The sequence below is a fragment of the Carassius carassius genome, chromosome 35 (genome assembly GCF_963082965.1).
Source record: "Carassius carassius chromosome 35, fCarCar2.1, whole genome shotgun sequence".
In the NCBI taxonomy this organism is placed as follows: domain Eukaryota; kingdom Metazoa; phylum Chordata; class Actinopteri; order Cypriniformes; family Cyprinidae; genus Carassius; species Carassius carassius.
In genome coordinates, this window is record NC_081789.1 from 16,153,006 (window position 1) to 16,171,610 (window position 18,605).

At 36.9% G+C, this 18,605-nt stretch overlaps 1 protein-coding gene across 1 annotated transcript in view; it reads left to right on the forward strand.

Annotated features, from left to right (window-relative positions):
- c35h8orf34 (chromosome 35 C8orf34 homolog) overlaps window positions 1-18,605 on the forward strand; it is a 108,630-nt gene that overhangs the window by 48,124 nt on the left and 41,901 nt on the right. The window contains exons 8-10 of the mRNA XM_059524608.1: window positions 5,755-5,890; window positions 15,594-15,676; window positions 16,595-16,668. Of these exons, the coding sequence (XP_059380591.1) occupies window positions 5,755-5,890; window positions 15,594-15,676; window positions 16,595-16,668 (293 nt within the window). The remainder of the gene's footprint in view (window positions 1-5,754; window positions 5,891-15,593; window positions 15,677-16,594; window positions 16,669-18,605) is intronic.

Consider the following 18,605-nt stretch of genomic DNA (forward strand, 5'->3'; position numbering starts at 1 on the left):
GGTATGCAGTGACACTATACAGTAACGGATGACTGCTGCAAATGCACACTCACATAGATGCCGTGCTCTTGTTTTGTCTGGATGTGTGCAGCCACTGGTATTTTGCTTTTCAATGTTATCAAAATGTTTTGTGTGATATAAAGGATGTTTATGCTGTAGAGCCCTAGGTTACATACAGTAAACGTCTATAGTTTTGGCTGATGACTGACTGATGTTGCCCTTTTTGAATTAAGCATTTAGGTCTGTTCCAATATATATATATATATATATATTTTTTTTTTTTTTTGATGTAATTGGAAGGACAGATTTTGTGTTACTTGTAAGTATTACACAATAATGAATATATTGGTATCATATCGGTTGTCAGAGATTATTAGATTTATTTTTATTCATTTTTTTTATCGGTATCAGTCAGTATTGGATATTTGTGCATGCTCATTTCTTCTATTGTTACATATAGATTACCTTTGTCCTCACATTAAGATTAAAAAAAAATATATAAGTAATTTATTGTTCTAATTGCTCTCTTAAATGTGCTCTGTTAAATGTAATTTCTCAAACAGATTGCGTTCTGTGGTGTGTGGGGGGATTTGTGTCCCCCTTGGTCCGTTTACGATCATGTTCCTCTGCGGGGCCTGGTGCAACTGCACCAGTTGCAACCCCTAAGGATGGGCCCATTCACAATAATACTGGATTTTTATTTTTTTTTGTTAGTGTGTATTTATAAACATTTCTCTAAGCATTGTCTGCCATATTTAATTTTCTCACCTGTTTCTTTGCTTATTGGAATTGTTTTATGGATATAATCGATTCTGCAATGTAGTTATTGTGCAAAAGTACAAAAAGTAGGAGGCATCCCTATGCTTCCATGTGATGCTTACAATGCCGCCTACGGAGCCAACTTAGGTTTTTTTGTTGTTGGTGGTTTTTTATTTTTACAACACATTAAGCCAGCAAAGATAATGACCATTTTTTCACACTGTCCATCTGATTAAAGGATTTAAAATACATCAGACTAAATTGAGTGCATCGTTAACAAGATTATTTTCAAAGCCTCACCACCCTCTTTGTCTTACTATGTCGACAAGCTCTAAATTCTCAAATCACAATGAAATTTGTGTCTTCATGTCATGCTTTATTTTGCAGCTTTGCTGGATCGGCAGTCCTGGCAGATTTATTAAGGAACGGCAGTGTACCGTTTAAAGAGCCTGCAGACACCTTTGTTTACCTCTGCTTCAGTTCTTTCCAAATGGAATAGAAGAAAAGCCCACTCTGCAGTCTCTTGCTTTACTATGGCAGGAGTTCAGATCCCTGTCAGGCCGATGAAGGACTATTCCAATTCTGAAAGTCCACTTCTGGCTCGGACATTGGCACATTAGTGAAACAAGCAGCTTTAAGCCCACATAAAAGAAGAAATTAGCCAAAGCTCTGTGGGAAAACACTTACAGAAAGACTTCCAATGGAAGGCCAATTAATTAGGGTGGGTTTTTATGAACATAGTTTCTTGGACACTGACTCACTTATAGAAAATGCTCAGGGAACATTGATAATATGAGCCATTGATTTTTCATGGTCTTTCAAATTCTTTGATAGAGTTTACTCAAAAAAGGGCATACATAAAGATGTATTTGAATTGCTAATAAAATTCCAATTCATTTGGATTATGCTATTTTAACATAAACAAACAGTTAAATTTAATGGGATGCATATTTGTTAGTCATACAAATATTGGTCTGCACTCTAAAAATGTTTTATTTGAGTTAAAGCAAGAAGTAAATACAACATTGACTGGAGACCAATCTTTCTACATTTATAGGTCTTGGAACCTGAGAGTGCAGTGAATACATTGATTGGAGTCATACATAAATTAAATGGGTAAGATTTCTGTAACAGTACTTATAAACTGAGTATGTTTTATCAATCAATTAATCAATAAATGTTTATTTATAGAGCACATTTAAAAACAACCAAGGTTGACCAATGTGCTTTACAATGAATAAAAATACATGCAAATACACAGAAAACAACAGGCCCCAGGATTGATCCTTGTGGAACACCACAACCGAGAGGAATGATAGTAGATGAGTATTGCCCCAGTCGAACAGTAAAACATCTATTTGACAAATAGGTCCTACACAGGACTCCAGGCATGACAGAAGAATGTTATGAATGTTGTTAACTAAATCAGATCTAAGATCTGTTTAATACAGTACACTATATGGCTGACAAAAATGAATCCCATTTTAAGAACAGGTTTATTCATTTGTTCATGTTAAAACTGTGTAATCCAAATGAATTAACATTTTATATATCAAATACATAAATATTTATTTAGGCCTTAAATTTCACAATATTTAATGTTTTATGTATTTTTTATCACATAAATGCAGCTTTGGGGAGCATAAGGACCTCTTAAACCTTAAAAAAGTCATACCAACCCCGAAAACTTAATTTTTTTATGCAATTCAATTTGTATGCAATTTAAATACAGAAATCTTAAATCTAGCCCTAAACATATTTTTTTAGAGTGTAGCCACACTCTTTTTGCATCTATCTGTACTTCTCTGAGATGCTATGTCTCAGCCAACTCACATCAGCATTAACAAAAACACTGCCATATTGCCACAAGTGCCCCCCTCAGCGTTCAACCACACACCCCGCAGCCCAGTCCAAAAAGACAGACTTTCCCACGACGGACAGCTGTGTTCTCCTGTACAATGCTGCGTGTGTGTATGAAGTGGCCTCTGGCTCTCTCTCTCGGCTGGATCAGACCTGCGATGATGAATGAGGCATGTAATATCAGCACACTCGTTGGTATTTCACGAACAAGGCAGTGTCCGCATTCCCGTGCCAAGCAGACCTCCTTTTTACCCAAACACATGCTTTCCGTGCTTGCACAAAGACTCATGGGAGAAATCTCATGTTGACACCATGGAGCGTTCGCACACAAAAAGGTGCGTTTAGGAGGCTTTTAATTGTGACTGATAAGTTATTTCCCACAGGGCCCCTTCCCACATCAGCAGCTCGAACAAAAAGACGAGGCAATTGAGAGATGTAAAGTGAGTCGAGTAAGAGTTTCGTGGATGAATAGATGAAGTCTAATCCCTGCCATTAGCTACAGTTACTTGTCTTACAAGGTGCTATTTTTTTTTGTGTCCTTCCACACGTTGTCAGCCGGCTGTGGTACATAACCAGCATAAGTGGTACAGTTGGTATATAACACCTACAGCCACAGGCACGGGTGGGAGGCGCTGACCTCACAGAATGCGGCTCACTTTACCCCGCTGCTCTGAGTTCTTGCTGGATCATAATGTTAATGATTGTGACATGAGAACGAAACTCCCTGTGAGAAACATGCTTTGTCAAAGTGGCATTATGAAACAGATTGTTCTGGCTTTAAAATCAGATTTGATGAGTCATGCCAAAGCTATTACACGCACACCTGACCACACATTGAATAATATAACAACTACATTTAATTGCTACAAACCGTTAAATTGGTTTGCAGTATTACAATTCTGCTTGCTGTTAGCCTTCTTACATAGTTTTGTTACTCAGTTTCAAAAATAAATAAAAAAACTTATGAAAATGTACATTTACATGAACTGTTCTCTATTTTAATATATTTTTTGAAATATAATTTATTCCTGTGATGGCAAAGCTGTGTTCTCACAGCACTCTCTTTGAAATAATTTTAACTTAAATCAATCATGTTCATTTATTATTTATTTGGTATGTATCTGCCTTACATCAGGGTCCAGCTGGCCTTGATTTAGCAATTATGACCACCTGATTATTATCCTGTACATAAACTGGTTCATGCTTGTATACACACATTAATATATGAATAATGTTAAAGCTTTAAGTAGAAGCAGCAAAGTACAATGGGTCTTTATAGCTTAAAAACCCAGTCAGCTCTGCTTATTCATATAATTGAGCCAAACTCTGAAATTTCCCAGCTTTCAACCAGTGGCCCTGTTGCGTGTTGAAGAGGAACAGCTGTAGTGTAAGGAGACGAACATTTCTCAGATCCAGCCCTTTGCACCGGTTATCTAGGCGCAGACGAGCATGCTGTGAGATAGGCACCAGTGACCTCTCGGAGTATAGAGTTGCCCATCTAAGTGCTGTTAGCTTTGTTTATCTCTCCACATGTATTTTCTTTCCTCTATTACTTCCACCTCTCAATCAGTTTGGGATGCCAGTAATCAGTGAGTGTTGGATGAAATCCTAAAGTGCATAATATAAACTGCATAAATCACGACGATTCAAACAGATTTGAATAGATTTTAGATAGATAGCATTTTGTTGTTGTTATTGTCTGTCTCCCTGTGTGGACCTTTAATCAAACCCAGCAGATGTCCTATTTTATTATTTTATTTTATTTAATTTTATTTTTTTATTATTTTTTTTTTTTATTTAATTTTATTTTATTTGGTGTTTTGTTTTAGATAAACTTGGTTAAAGTCTGTTGAGTTAACTTTGTTCTGTCTGCCATCAGTGTGACTTTTTTTTTTTTTTTACATACTTAATATTGAAATATAAGGCTGATGCTTCAAGACTTGTCACCAAGACTTGTGACCAAAAATGTCAGAGAACTCAGTGTATAAAACATGATTAAATTCAGTGAAATTTTTTTCCTCTGATTGATTTAATGATTTGTCTTTAATAATAATAATAATAATATATTATTATTATTATTATTGTCGTTGTCATTATAAAGAAACAAATTAAATTATTAAAATGGTTACATTTGACGTTTTCTTAATTATATAAACTATAATAATAATTATTAATCTCAGTCGGAAAAGGGTGGATTGCCCATTTCAGGTTGGTGGAGAGTTCCTGCCTGAAGTGGAGGAGTTCAGGTATCTTGGGGTCTTGTTCACGAGTGAGGGAAGGATGGAACGGGAGATTGACAGACGGATCGGTGCAGCTTCAGCAGTAATGCGTTCGCTGTACCGGTCTTTCGTGGTGAAGAAGGAGCTGAGCTGTAAGGCAAAGCTCTCGATTTACCGGTCAATCTAAGTTCCTACTCTCACCTATGGTCATGAGCTGTGGGTCATGACCGAAAGGACAAGATCCCGGATACAGGCGGCCGAAATGAGCTTTTCTCCGTAGGGTGGCTGGGCGCTCCCTTAGAGATAGGATGAGAAGCTCGGTCACTCGGGAGGAGCTCAGAGTAGAGCCGTTGCTCCTCCACATCGAGAGGAGTCAGCTGAGGTGGCTCGGCCATCTATTTCGGATGCCTCCTGGACGCCTTCCCAGGGAGGTGTTCCAGGCATGTCCCACCGGGAGGAGGCCCCAGGGAAGACCTAGGACACGCTGGAGGGACTATGTCTCCTGGTTGGCCTGGGAACGCCTCGGGGTTCCCCCGGAAGAGCTGGAGGAAGTGGCTAGGGAGAGGGAAGTCTGGGCGTCTCTGCTTAGACTGTTGCCCCCGCGACCCGGCCCCGGATAAGCGGAAGATGATGGATGCATAATGATAATGATAATAATAATAACAATAATGTGCATGTTTAAATAATAGTAATAATGATAATAATTGTTGTTATTGTTATTATAAATAAATCATTAAATGATTTTATTTCAATGTTATTATTTAAAAAATGATGATTAAAATAGCATTGGCATATAAAAAAAATCATATAAAAGTGTAATTAATATTATTGTAAAAACTTGATAAATTGAATTTATTTACACATACTTTGTCAGGATGATTGTGACTCCAAACATTCCTGTCTCTGTTTCTCTCAGAGGATCTGGATGACCTGCGAATGGAGGGGGTCACTGGCCTATTGCAGTCGGGCAGTAAGTTCAGCCAGGGCCGCAGCTCCTACTGTTCAGAGCCCCAGGCCAAAGTCACTCTCAACATCTGCTCAAGGTGTGCAAGGTAAATATTTACACAGCTCAATATTTACCAACAGCTCTCTACTCAATGACTTCACCACACCAGTAAAGCTCAACCTGTGACCTCCATTTAATAAGTCAAGGGGTAAACACAATGTGAAAAATGTCATCATCTAGAATGCACTGTCATATATCTTAGTCAAGTCACGAGTCACGTATCCTGACCTCTGTTTGCTGAGAGGCCCCAGCCGAACCCCTTTCAGCCGGATATGAGGGCCACACGCCGCATTCCAGCAATCTACAGTCAAAACTCTGAGAGCTAAAGGTGAATGAGTACATGCTGAGGTAATGCACAGCGTTCATCTTACTGAGGTGACTATGATATGTGCAGTCATCTTAAATCCATGCATCTGGGTGTTTCTTCAACTATGGGAACTTTTGGCCCTTTGGATTGTTTGAAAATTAACTTAACTCTCTTAAAACACACTTTTCATGCTCTCACTAGTTAAATTAATTTGTCAATGAACACTGATTAACTGTGACAGAAGAATTATGTGATTTATTATTTTCTGTAAGTCATGATCATTTCCACCACGCCGTCATTTACAAAATATTTTATAAATATTTTTTTTTCATAAAATGGTTGACTCCTTTGTCTCGTAAAGGTAAATTTCACAGCTACAATTTTATACATTCTAAATACAGAGTTAAATATAATCTCACTTTATGTATAATTTGACACCTTGACTGGAAATAGAAATAATAAATAATAAATATATAATAACATCTAAAAATATAATAAAAATATGTTATATTTAAATAACATTTAGCATATTTTTATTTACACACTGTGTCTTATTATTCATACATTTTAATGAAATTTCACTGAACTCTGTTTATGCACACAACCTTTAAATGTTTGGGGTTGGTACGTTTTTACTATTACAATTTAGAAGAAGTGTTTATTTCTCTTTGTTTAGATAATCATATTTTAAAAATGTAATAATTATCTTATATTCATATTATTTACAGTTGTTTATAAAGAAGGCATTTAAAAAGTAGCAGAAATAAAGGAAATGGTCACATTGTCACATTAATGGTTGAAGACTGTTATAATGTGACTTTCATATAACAACAATAACAACAAAAAAAATTAGTTATTTTAGATAAAAAAAAATTTCCTTATGACATCAAAGTGTCAAAAGTTGAAAAAACACCCATCAATGGAAGAGAAAGAATACATATCTTAAAAGCATTCTAGAAAACAGATAATCTTAATTATCTCTTGTTTTCTGTTTTTATTTCCTGGTGTGTAGTTTGTGGCTGGGCAGTATGATCACATTTCACACTGTTGGCAGTGATAGGGTGACTCAGCGCTCTTTTCCGATGCCAGGCTCTGATAAGAAACAATCTGTTGTGTTCAATGGCTGCCACGCTCCTACATCCACCCACATTTGTTTTGTTTGTCCCTTTCTTTTTTGCTTTTCATTTCTGCCCCATATCAGATTCACCACAGATACTTTAGGCATTCTATACAGTCTACGAGATGCTGAACACATCTTTGCACTTTTATCACACAATCACTGTTTGTTTGTGCACTGTTTATCACATTGATTTGGACGTTCATTGTATATATCACAGGTTAAAAGCACAGGATTGTGGATATAACCCACTCCAGTTACATATTTAGATCAGAGCTTGGGTTTCTTGCATTGATCTTTTTTTTTGTCAGTGATGTCTGTTTCATGAACACAGTATTCTTTTGAATCCGGAAACCTAAAGAGTTCATCAGAATAATTCATTCATGAATTGGATTGAATCAGTCCAAGTGATTCTCTAACAGATCCTATAAGTTCTGTTTGTACATCTGGAAGCTCTTCATATACAGGAGACTTGCCAAACAGCAGCAGCTATATAATGTGAGGAAACAGATGCCCATCGCTCTCTCTCTCTCTTTCTGTTTTCTTTTCTGTTTCTTTGCCTGGGCATGTGGCTACTTGGAAGACCCAGGTAGCATTCTTCACATTTTCTCAGGCTCAGACTTAGGAATCCTTTTATCTGGACATTTGTTATCTCAAGTGGTCAATGAGTGAAGAACACAGTACTTAACAGCAGTCCGGAAAGTCTGGATGTCAGACACCGTTAAAAGATGTAATATTATACTTAAACCTGTCAAGTTCATTCAGTGGATTCGAAGACTTATAGGTGGTGTCTATATGGATAATAATCTTAAAGCAAATTTTATTATAAAGAAAATTCTAAGAAATACATAATTTAAGTGTTATATATATATATATATATATATATATATATATATATATATATAATATTAGTGGTGTGCATAGATTAATTTTTTTAATCTAGATTAATCTCACTGTAATCCTGAAATTAATCTAGATTAATCTAGATTAAAATGGCTCATTCGAATTAATCCAATTAATATTGACAAACAGTAAGTCTTTGAGAAGGGGTTTATCAAGCTAGGTGGTGCATTAGAAAAGGGGCTCATCTCCTGTTTCCAAAATGCATCACAAAGTGCTTGAGAAAGCTGTAAACTAATTCCACATTGCACAAGGTGCAAACAACCTTACGCCTGTTTCACACATACTCCGTCTGCAGTGCTTATGCATTTTTTACGCACCCATGTTAACGGATTCCAGTTGCGTTCCAGGAGCGTTGCGTCTGCAGCAGAGCAGCGATCGTTTACGTACCGAGTAGCGAACTGCAAACGCGTCCTGTTTGAAAGCACATCGAGTCCGTGCTGCACCACATACGTAACGCACAAGGACTGCATACGCACTGCAGATGGAGTATGTGTGAAACAGGCGTGAGCAGGGTCGTAGCTGGGGTCAGCGGGGACTCGGTGAAGGTTGTACCAGTGGGCCCTGTTTGAAATTTAATTTGTATGTTCGTTTATTTTTATTTATTTGTGCTATTTACACAATGTTTAAGTTTTTTTCAAGTTTGTAGGTGTCAAGGTACAGAAACCAAATAATTAAATGTAAAATAGCACTGGATAGTCTTCAATGTAAAAATTAAATATACAATCAAACCTACATTTATTCAGACACCTTCAACATTTCTCACATTATTACAGTTTTGCTATATATATATAAAAAAATTATATCTGGTGTCTGAATAATTTTTGGTTTGACTGTTAAAACTACAAAGTAATTCAGTCAAGAGCAGTGAGTGATTTTCTTTAATTTTCTTGGATTAACATTACAGCAGCCAGTAGCTAAATTTAAGAAATCACTTTAAGAGACGATGAACGCATCCAATATAATACACATCCCATTTTTTTCCTCAACTGTTTACTTTCACTTAAGAAATAACTGACAGTTTTTTCGAGCATAATTTCCTAGGTGGATATTTTGACATATTTTGTATGTATTTGTCGGCACAAGAGCAAAAATAAGCAAATTCGGTGTTCAAGTGTTTTGAGACGCCTTTCACTGCGTGAGCCCTGAACACCAGAACATCGCGAGTACTGAATTGGGCTTTTTCACATTTTTTTCTTTGTTCAAACTGCGAGTTGTATTTGTTCGTTCAGGTGCAGGAGGGACTTCGAGGAGAACTTCGCAGAAGAGAGCTCGGTTCAGAGTCGCTGTCCGTGATACGCGGCTCTCGATCTCTCTCGTGCGCACCGAACACAAGCGCGCGAGTAACCAGCTACTCTGTTCAGCTTTTCCGCGTCTTGTGTTTGGATGCTTTAATGTTTAAATCGACAAGCGGTAAGGCTTAAAAACACTTGAAAAAGATAAGCTTTCGTTGACGATGCGCAGCAGTGGACCGTCAACTGTCCTGAGCATCTTTTTAGGCTGGCCTCAGCCAGTCGGTTATATAATATCAAGGTGAAAGTCATCATAGCTTGAGTCTCTTAGAGTCTCTTATGCAATTGTTTAAATACAGTATTTATTTTATACAGTAAAACATTATTGTGAACATTTTAAAATTCACTTTTCTATTTTAATTTGTTAAAAGATTATATGTGTGAAAGGCTCTAGTCTACGTTTATTTGAGTGCAATCACAACAATAACAACAAAACACTTTGTGCTTTTGTAAAATAATGAAAGCAAACATGCACTTTGTGCTGTCTCTATCTCTGTGAATTTAAGCGAACTCTGTGTATATCTTTGCCTTACAGACATTAAAGGTGCCATAGAAAACATTTTAAATTGTTCTCTGATGTGCCCAGAATGTGTATGTGAAGTTTTATCTCAAAATACCCTCTTACAATTTTTATAGCTTGCTGAAATTGCCACTTTTAGGGTATGAGCCAAAACGCGCTGTTTATGTGTATGTCCCTTTTAAATTAAATGAGCTGGTGCTCCCGCCTCCCTTTATCAGAAGAGTGTGGAGCTTAACTGTCATCTTGACTTCAAGAGTTCATGCTCGTGGGCATACCTGTGTTACAGTTTTAACTGGTGATGACCATGTTACTGACCAAAATATGATGCGTGTCCAGTGTAAAATGTTAGCACAAAGTATAGGACTCTTCTTTTCTTTTTTTTCAGGACATTTCCTTCGAAAATGAAATTTAACCACTGTGTCCTCAGCGGTCTATGGAGACTCCTATGTTCGTTGGTGCATCCCAGCACACGACACTTTTAATTTAATGGCTCTTTTGCGCTGACATTGTACCTCCAGCAGCTACTGCAAGAAAACATAAATGGCGGACCGCTACTTCTCACTTAGGGCTGTGTTTATGCTTTTTATTTATTCTATTTTTATATATAAAAAATATATCTGTAGGGAGGGAAATGTCTACTTTCAAATGAACCAATTCAAATGGAAAACAAATTCTCAGATTTTGTAATCTGAATGAAACATTCATACAGGTGCATCCACTACTGTTGAGATGACGAGTCAGTGTCGCCGACCTAATCACCTGACTTAAAGACAACGAAGAAAAGAAAGCACTAGTTTATCAAATTATTAAAGGTCCCGTTCTTCATGATCCCATGTTTTAAACTTTAGTTAGTGTGTAATGTTGTTGTCAGAGTATAAATAATATCTGTAAAATTATAAAGCTCAAAGTTCAATGCCAAGCAAGATATTTTATTTAACAGAATTCGCCTACAAAAAACGACCCGTTTAGACTACATCCCTCTAGTTCCTGCATTAATGAAGTCACTAAAACAATTTTTTGACTAACTAGCCCACAGGAATACACAAAAAAGGGTGCGTGGCCTTGATGCGCTCCGACGGAGAAGAGGAAGAGCTGCGTTTGTGTTTGTCGCCATGTCGTCCAAACGCTGTTATTTTCATCTTGGAGTCCAATCACCTTTGTTTGGGCTTCCCAGGGATGCTGTACTTGGAGATTAATGGTTACAATTTATGTTTAACTCGGTTCCCGAAAATTATAATCCACATGTAAAACTATGTGCAGCACATTTTGCTGAGGACAGCGAGCTTCCTCAATCTCAATCAGTGTAATGCCGGATTCGCACAAAGATTATTCTTGAAAGATGGAGCAGTTCCCTCTTTGTCTGGAGAAGGCGTTGTCTATGGACCACAAAAATCGAATGCGATTTTCATGTGCATCTCGTCAGTAAAAACGCTCCTGTTATTATAAGTACATCTCCAGCACGTGCTTTCTTTTACTGTCTAAAGTCCAATCGTGTTTCCAGGAGTGCAGCGTGGGCTAAGCTGCTGTCGAATCACAACACAGGAACCGCTGGCACAATCAGAACTCATTACGTATTTCTGAAGGAGGGACTTTATAGAACAAGGAAGACATCAGCCCGTTTTTATGACAGTGAAAACAGCGGTATACAGATAGGTGAATTGTGTGAAAAATACTGTGTTTTTTTACACGCGAAACATGAACACATGTTATATTGCACACTGTAAACACAATCAAAGCATCAAAAAGCACGAAAAACGGGACCTTTAAAATGTAAATGCAGTCTCCTTACCGTTTTCCCCTGACACATTCATAATCATTACTTCTGCTTGTGCGCTGTGGCAAGCTTTATGCATGTGCTTTAGCGCTTATTAGGATACGTAGGCGATTACAGGCTCATTATAATGATTAAAATGGTTTATTAATAAACATTCGATTAGTCGATTAATGCATAAAATGAACGAATACTAGTCACCCAGAAATATCCTCAGTCGAGGGCAGCCCTAATTCAAAGCTGAATTTTCAGCAACCATTAAAATGAAGACTCCATTCTTCAGTGTCACATGATCCTTCAGAAATCATTGTAATATGCTGATTTATTGCTCAAGAAACATGTATTATTATTAAACATTTAAATATTATTATTTAAGGGTTAGTTTACCCAAAAATGAAAATTAGGCTGGGTTTTACCTACTCCTGAGGCATCCTAGGTGTATTTGACTTTCTTATTTCAGACAAATCCAGTCGGAGTTATATTAGAAATTGTCTTTGATCTTTCAGGCTCTGTCATGGCAGTCAGCGTGTGTTGCATTGCTTCATTCCAGAAGAAGTTAAATAAATGGCTCCTGGGGTTGAACAAAGGCCTCCTTTAGTGAATCAATGCTATTTTTAAAGAAAAATATCCATATTCAAAACGTTATAATCACCTGAATTCACTGTTGTAAAGTGGAAGAAGTTCTGGGAGCATGATGTATGAGGTCAGCATTGCGCATGTGCCGGTGAGTCTCGTGAAAGCAAAACATTTGTTTAGAGGATCAAAAGAAGCTAAATTTCCTTACTTTAGCAAAGGAAAACCAGTCTCAAGGCTTAGATCGAAATCCTCAGACATTCTTCTCTAAAAATCCTCGTTTTGTACTTGCAATAAGTGACTGTAGTTTTGTTTTGATCTCTCCACTGCATTTCCACTTGTGTCACTTCTGAGAGGTGCATGCACAAATCTGACCTCGTACGTCATTCCACTGGAACTGCTTCCATTTTTACACTTTTTATTTCACTTGTTTTGGACTGAAGAAATGCAACACCCGCTGACTGCAACGATAGAGGTTGAAAGATCAAAGACAAACAGAACTCTGCCTGGATTCTCCTGAAAATAGAAAGTCATATACACCTAGGATGCCTCGGGGGTAAGTAAAAAACAGCCTAATTTTCATTTTTGGGTGAACTAACCCTTTAATTAATCGCATCCAAAATAAAAGTTTTACATAACATATGTATGTGTATTGTGGATGTATATACAGTAAATACACACACATACATGTATATATTTAAGATATACTATATATATATATATATATGTATATAAAAGTTTTCTCACAAGATTCAAGTACACATCAGTCAAAGTGAAACTTAAATTGATTTTGAAATCTGAAATTATGTGTTTCAGTATTACTGAATATTCTGCAAGGATCTACTGACCCATAATACACCAATGTTGGAAAAGGTCATGTGATATATTCCTTATCTGCCAGTGTCTGTCCTCTTCATGTGATGGATGAGGTGGTAGACTAAAGCCACACATGCTTTGGAAACAGCTCATCTGGCAGTAGCACAATCGCTCTCCAATTTCATCTGCTCCTTAAATTGGCAACAGATATGACACTTTTATATTATGTATGAATGAAAAAGTGCATCTGATCCATTGCAGGACATGAGAGGGTATTATAAAAGGCAATATGTTATAATTATTTATGAAGCACAGAGTAGCCTTTTGAAGAAGACCTGAGCCCCAGCTGCCAAAAGCATCCAAGATCCGAGCCCTCTCTGTTATTATGGGGGGACTGACCCGATCAAGCACAGCTGTGTGAGTCATTCACCATCATTAGTTTAATTATTAATTCCAAAAATTATGCTGTATGAAAAGGAACTGCCTCAGATGGTGGACTAGGCCAGATCAGTTTTTTTCTTAAGTGGCTTCTGTACGTATGAGAAAGAATGAGGGAGAAAGTCATAGGTGTATGTGATATATGGATAGACAGAGAGAAAAATAAAGTTGTAGAAGCTTCAGTGAAACAGCAAGTCAGGTAAAGTGGAAAAGAAGGAGGTGTTTTCTTTTGTGATGATTATGCTTATTAGCTGCCCTGTTCTCTTATGGGAAAAGGCACGCAATGGCAATGCCGAAAAATGTGAAATGAATGAAGCCTATCATTTGCTAAGTACAGCATTTGGTGATTTACAGTTCTGAAATGAAACCACTCCAAAATAACATTTTGTGAATACGGCATTGTTGAAGAATAAGGTATGACAATTACACTGCTGTAGGTCTTTATTTTCCACTCTAGGAAATTTGTGAGGCTGGAATGTTTTAATTGGATGCACCTACTTAAATCACCTGGTATGATCTTGGCCACACAAAATATATATACAGTATATTTTTAAGCACACTGATTTTCCCTGCCTTAAAGGAATAGTTCATTCAAATATAAAGTTTTGCTGAACGTTTACTCCAAGATGTAGATTAGTTGTTTCCTCATCAAAACAGATTTGGAGAAATTTAGCTATAATACACTTGCTCACCAGTGGAGTGAATGGGTGCCGTCAGAATGAGAGCCCAAACTGCTAATAAAAAACATCACAATAATCCACAAGTAATCCACACAACTCCAGTCCACCAGTAAAAATATTGTGAAGCAAAAAGTTGTGTGTTTGTAAAAAAAAAAAAAAAAAAAAAAAAAAATTATTATGGCATTTTAAATTTAAACAGTCACATCTGGCCAAAATACCAGTCCTAATCCAAACACATCCAAAAGCCAATTTCCTGTTGTCCTTTCACATAAAATCCACCATATTTAATTTTGTTTTGGACTTGTTGTGCTTGTAAATGGGGCTTTTTGTCTGTGCATATTTCTCTACTGATTCAGACAGTAGAAAGCTATATCATGGATAGAGCAGTGGTTTGAAGTTAAAATCATATATTTATTTTAATAACAAAGCTTTAACTGGAGTCATGTGGATTACTTGTGGGTTATTGTGATGCTTTTATCAGTTGTTCGACTCATTCTGATGGCACCCATTCACTGCAGAGGATCCATTTCTGAGCAAGTGATATAAAGCAAATTTTTTTTTTTTCATATATTCTGGTTAAGAAACAAACTCATCTCTATCTTGGATGGCCTGAGAATGACTATATTTAAAAAAAAAATTGTGTGAAGTATTTCTTTTAGGATCATGTATACAAGATGGCTATAAAGATAATTCACCTGAAAATAACGACTTTGATGCCTTTCTTCTTTTCCTAGTCCACAAAAGAAGATGTTAGACATTATGTTCATGCTATCAAGCTCCCAAAAATGAAAAAAAGGCCCATTAAAAATGTCAGCTTTTGAGATTGAGTTAATGATTAGCATATTTTTGGATGAACTGTTCTTTTAAGAACAAGCTCTCTTTAGGCAAGCTCCTAACCCCAGCATCCTCTGATATAGGACATCATAAATGATGGGTGTTTGAGACAGCTGCACAGTTTGGCGATTAGTAGATTGCTGTCAGGTCTTAAGTGTTCCCCTATGTTACGCTCTGTCTACATTCCAGCCTGCCCATATCCTCATCCTCCCCTGATAGTGATAAGACAAATAGACTGCTTTGGCATGGTCTCATCACCTTTTATGAATAGAGACTCACTGTCTCCACTTGTTCTCATCCAGCAAAGACACTGGGTAAAAATAGAGATTTTATTTGATACTGATCCATTACACAGAGTTCTTTCATAGCCTCAGCAGAGAGTTTACTCTGAAAGGAGAATATGATAGTATTTTCACGGTTATCTTCCTCAGCCATCATAACTGTGGGAGAAATGCAAGCCACTTATTTGAAATTAAAACTTGTAATGCTCTTTTTTTTAAGGCTTCAAGGGGACAGTTTAACTGCAAGGTCTGAAGAGGAACCAGCACACCATGTCCCAGAGCAAGCTGTGCCAGAAATACCTTGTAAGTACCTACAGTCATCATGGACCATGGGACAGCATTTATGTACAGCATATAAAGTCACACAAAAGACCAATTCTATACATATGTGTGTGTGTGTGTGTGTGTGTGTGTGTGTGTGTATATATATATACATTAGTAGTAGTATTATTATTTGTACTTTTACTTACCAAAATCTTGTTTCCAAAAAAAAAAAAGAATGTACAACTGTTTTCAACAAGAAATCATAAGGGAAAAAGTTATTTTCATTTGTAATAATATTTCTATATATATTGCTGTATTGCTCTATTGCTGTATTTAGCCTGAGATTTCTTCCAAAAACCTTAATTAGGTTAAGGTTTTATTAACCCTATGCATAATGTATTTTATATTACTATTATATTTTTTATTAACTGCAAAAAGCCGAACTTTTTTCATGCAAAAAAAATCTAATAAATAAATAATACATTATACATTAAAAAAAAATTAAATGTTTTTTTCTCTGCAAATGTATACTTTTTAAAATTAAATTCACTTTATTTATTCATTGATTTATTCATTCATTTATTTATTTTAATATTATTCATTTATTTATTTATATTTACTTTTTAAAATGAATCTCAGTAAAGGACTTTAGTGGGCCCCTCTCGACACACATCGAGATTACCTCCCAAGTAGCTCCATAGACACCCCATCCTCTTGTCTCCTTAAATCACATATCATATCAAGAAAGAGCAGATTTATGTATCATGTTATGGAATCTGCTGAAAGGGGCAGCCTGTTAAAAAATTAGTCTTTTAGTTCAAGATTCACTCAAGCTTACTGAGGAAATTTAATCTATCCATTGTCTCTTGAGGGGCCCTTTGGTGGCGAATGTGGGAGTGTATTGTGAGTGTGTGTGTGTGGCAAAGCCTTTATTGTGTTTTTTTTCTTCTGGATCAGGTCCATTACCCACGGTGACAGAAATCCTCACAGCAGCAGAAGATCTGCAGACGGTCTCTCAGGTGGCAGGGCCGGTAGGTGATCCTCACCCAGCAAAACAGTCTATATATCACTTTTCCCAAGTCATTAATATCTACAGCATCACCTCCATTGTGAACGCTGTCAGAGGGACAGTTAAAACCACTTACATCGTTCTCCAGGGAGGACCGGCCCCAGCGTGACTTGACTATTTGTCTCCATGCTTGTCAAGCTAGAGGGGAAGCTCACCTAGCCAAACCATGAATAAGAGCTTATCATGTGAAAAAGGTACATTATGTTAGATTAAAGAGCTATTAAAAAAGGTGCAGGGTTTGGATGAACACAGTCTTGGCTGTGTACCTGGTGAGAAAGCACACAACACTCAAGCTCTTCTCGCAGAGTATCGTGTTGTTGATGGAAAGGTGTTCATTTACATTCGAGAGAGAGGTCAATGAGGACACCTGTGTTGTAGAAATCCCCCATTCCATCAAATCTGTCAGCAACAGCCACCAGAGAGCAGAACAGACTTCCAACATAGAACACAAGAACAGGAGTCTGGAGCCGTTCACACAAAACACGTTCTCGTGTTTAAAGACAGCTGAACAGAATGCAAAGGTCAAGTCTGTCTGTTCATCTGTCCATCTCTCTGTATGTCATTCTTTTTGTCCATTCATCCATCCATCCACCATCTATCCATCCATCCATCCATCCGTCTATCTAAACTCTAGGGCTTTTTTGTTGATAAGTCAACAACTTTCTAATTAAAATGAGCTAATTTCTTCCAGAAAACTATTCTTTCATTAAAATTTGTAGAACAAGAGAATTCAAATTGTTATTGGAATTTAAAAGGTATTCTCAATTCAGTTCTGACAGGTGCACAACCCAGGTATTTACAGTTTTTACATCACTAGGAGACGCTTTTCAATACTTTTTTTCTGTAAAAGTTCATTTTTAAAAACAAGGACAATTCTCATCTGTTTAGAACTCACTGCAAAATATGTTAAATGATCCATACTTACATTATGATCCATACTTACAACAGATGATGGGGCGGCAGTGGCTCAGTGGTTCATGTAGGTTGTCTACAAACCGGAAGGTTGGTGGTTCAATCCCCGGCTCCGCCTGACCAAGTGTCGAGGTGTCCTTGAGCAAGACACCTAACCCCAGCTGCTCCCGACGAGCTGGATGGCACCTTGAATGGCTGACACCGCAGTCGGTGTATGAATGAGTGTGTGAATGGGTGAATGTGAGGCAACTTGTAAAGCGCTTTGGATGGCCATGTGGTCTGTTGAAAGCGCTATATAAATGCAGTCCATTTACCATTTACCATTTACATTACTGTACAATTATATTCCTAAGTTGTCCCCATTTGTATAGATGCTAAAACCGTAATGTTTGGTCATGGCTGTGCATTGGCCTTCCTGATCTTTCCTATTAGCTTGGCACGTTTATGAGATAGAAAAATGCAGTTTTTCTTGACACAGATGATGTCTATTTCATTATGTATTATTGCAAGAAAATTTTAGATTCTAATCTGCAGTGTGAATTTACCTCCATATCTGAATATAGAATTGGGTTCTGAGTTTGGAAAATCTGGGATTCAAAGTCTAATTTAAATCCAAAAACAAAGAAACAAGGATGCCAGCTCAGGTGAACATACATTAAAGCAAAAGGGGGAGAAATCAAATTATATAAGAAATTCCAAAATTCGTCATAATTTTCATTCATTTTACTAAAACATGGTATGCAGTTTAGCCCACATGGACTGCTGTTGTGCTCACTGTGTGGAGAGTTTGGAGAAAGTGTCAAAATTGTTGAGAAATGGGTCTTTAAGATCGTAATTTTTTATTTTTTTTAAGTACTCTACAACTGGACTGATAGCTGTGTTCTTGTCATCTAGGAACCCTGCCATTGAAAAACAATAAAAAATCATTCAGACCTATGTGAACAGCAACCAGTCTCCTTGCATTCAGAGCCTGACTCTTAAAATCTC